At 39.5% G+C, this 2,343-nt stretch overlaps 1 protein-coding gene across 1 annotated transcript; it reads left to right on the top strand.

The window, feature by feature from the left end:
• The first annotated feature begins 1,413 nt into the window (after nt 1–1,413).
• LOC110862246 lies at nt 1,414–2,343 on the top strand. Its single transcript, XM_022111425.1, has 4 exons — nt 1,414–1,600; nt 1,667–1,817; nt 1,876–2,077; nt 2,143–2,343. The coding sequence occupies exons 1-4, from the start codon at nt 1,414–1,416 to the stop codon at nt 2,341–2,343; spliced, it is 741 nt and encodes a 246-aa protein (XP_021967117.1).

The raw sequence follows: 2,343 nt of genomic DNA, 5'->3' as shown, positions 1-2,343 counted from the left end.
TCAACTGATTTGATGAAATATGAAACCACACCCCAGGCCGTGTGGTCGCTCCTGCTTGGGTGTGGTCCTGCGCGATTTCATCAGTTTTATAATAATATCATGTGCCAGATAATTTTAAGAAGGATTGGTTTCTAATTTTCCGTAGTAATTTAAGCCCACCGTGTTAATCTGAGATAAATTATACGGCACATCACACCAGTCGAATAAAATGAATAAAGTCCCGTGACCGCACGGCCTGGAGCGTGGTTTTATATTTCATCAAGTCAGTTGAAATCGCCATGCCGAGAAATGTACCCTCAATGTTATTAGGCATTACAAAGTCGGCCAACTAACCTATACCTCAGAATACCCAAGAAGTGGTTCTCGTTATTAGGCATTACGTGGTCGGCCAGTTTATTTCAGCAAGAATAGGTGTTCGTTTTGTTACACGTACCATAGTATTTGCCTACTTAAACTGGATTTTATTCCAAACTTACAAATACACGTTCATTTACCTAATTCAGAGATCGGTAGCAACACATTCGCACATAGCAAGGTAAGATCCACATTATACTACTACCTGCACATTATATTTTACCTCATTGAATCAAACTGCATCCAGAAAATCCAATTGCATAGATCCAGGTTTTAACATGCATGGGGTACGGCATTTTCCACCCCTGTCACTTTAAACAGACAGAAAAGGCTGTGTGTTGCGACATGCGAAACCTGACCTTGCCTAAAACCCGGTCCGACTACGGAGCACTCTTTGCGGGAAGAAATTTAAAACGAGGAAAAATCTCCATGGGCACATTGCCACCCACACGACCGAGAAAACGTTCAAGTGTACTACGTGTGCAAAAAGGTTCACACACGGACAGGCCTGGAAAATGCACTAGGTAAATACATACATACACTTTTGTATTTGTTCATAACAATCTTGGGGTACAACGGGAAGATAAATGGCACGTATATATTTTGTTTAGGACACACTTAGGAATATCCACCCGACCCGTTGTCAAGTGTACCCTGTGCCGGGAAATGTTCGAAAGAAACGTTAATAAAGAAACATGGTGCGAGTTCTAACTAATATGCGTTGTATGGGGTGGAGATACATAGGTTCTAAAATGGGCGTTGTGGGCAGGGTACTCCGACCCCGGGTTTTACTGGGTTGGGGTTTTAGACCTAATTTATACTAGGCTATTAATTTCATTTTAAATTTATTTTGCTTTCATTTTCATGGAATTTGAATTTATAGTATTTTCGGGTTCATTTCACTTTCACACAATTTTCACGTCATGACGATAAAAATTTCCTCGTCAATTTAAACTCGGAATAATTTAATTTTGCTTTCAAATTCATTTCACTTTCCAAAGTTGAAAAATTTCAACTTTTTTTCACATTAAAAATTAATTAATTGAAGTTCTTATCGATATGGGTAAGAAATCGTCAATTAAATCAGAGTTTACCACAAATGATGATAAACTCGCATTTGAGGACGACGTTATACGTCTCGTGGAGCCCCACAAGCATGTCTGGGACATTAAAAACATTGATTTTAAGAACAAATCAAAACGGCAGAACACCTTTGTCACTATCGGAGAGACACTGAACAAATCAGGTACTTGGAAATTATTCGCAATTGTGGGGAGCTGGTCGTTAAATTTCGTTTATTGGTTGTGGGCAGCTGATGTGTGCATGAAGATTTGGGATAACTTGCGGAGCCAATATTTCGCTTGTCATCGTTCTCTGCCTTCCGGAGGTGGAGCTGAGATCAGACCCTCATTTCGACATTATAAATCAATGAGTTTCATATCCGGGACAAGTGTTAAGGCGGCGTAAGGAAATTCTCAGTTTTTTTAAACTAGTTGTTTATATAATATTTTGCACTCACAGTACATTGACGAACGTGGAACCTGAAGATGACCAAGAACTCGAGGATATTGGATTTGGTAGGACACCGAGTCAGCCGATTACAGAAAATGCAGTATTGGGATCTCTTTCCTTTAGTGTAGACGCCAACAGTGTCACCGCCACTTCCAGCACTAATACTACGAAAGAAAAAGTAGCCCCACGACCTCACGTCAAATTCGCTGGGGTGTGTATCTCAATATTATTTGAAATTATGTGACTTTATATTAATTTAAGGCCATTTTCTAACAGAAGAGAAGACTGGAACCGTTGGAGGAAGAAATGCTAAAATTCGTCAAGGATGGAGGTGATAAAAAAGATCAATTCGACATATTTGGCAAGATGGTGGCATCAAAGTTACGACGAATTCATGAATCCGATTCACGATTAGAGAGTAGGTGTGAGTTCAAAATTCACGAACTAATTTATGATGCCGAAATAGAATTCTTGTAA

Source organism: Folsomia candida, unplaced genomic scaffold (genome assembly GCF_002217175.1).
Source record: "Folsomia candida strain VU population unplaced genomic scaffold, ASM221717v1 Fcan01_Sc052, whole genome shotgun sequence".
Taxonomy (NCBI): Eukaryota; Metazoa; Arthropoda; class Collembola; order Entomobryomorpha; family Isotomidae; genus Folsomia; species Folsomia candida.
The sequence above is the reverse complement of the archived record's forward strand: the minus strand, read 5'-3'. Positions and strand labels throughout refer to the sequence as shown.

What these genes read in the sequence shown, in the direction of transcription:
- LOC110862246 (XM_022111425.1), top strand. Translation starts at nt 1,414, where the DNA reads ATGGGTAAGAAATCGTCAATTAAATCAGAGTTTACCACAAATGATGAT. An exon ending in AGAGACACTGAACAAATCAG is followed by an intron (nt 1,601 to 1,666) that starts GTACTTGGAAAT and finishes GGTTGTGGGCAG; the next exon opens with CTGATGTGTGCATGAAGATT. An exon ending in CTCACGTCAAATTCGCTGGG is followed by an intron (nt 2,078 to 2,142) that starts GTGTGTATCTCA and finishes ATTTTCTAACAG; the next exon opens with AAGAGAAGACTGGAACCGTT.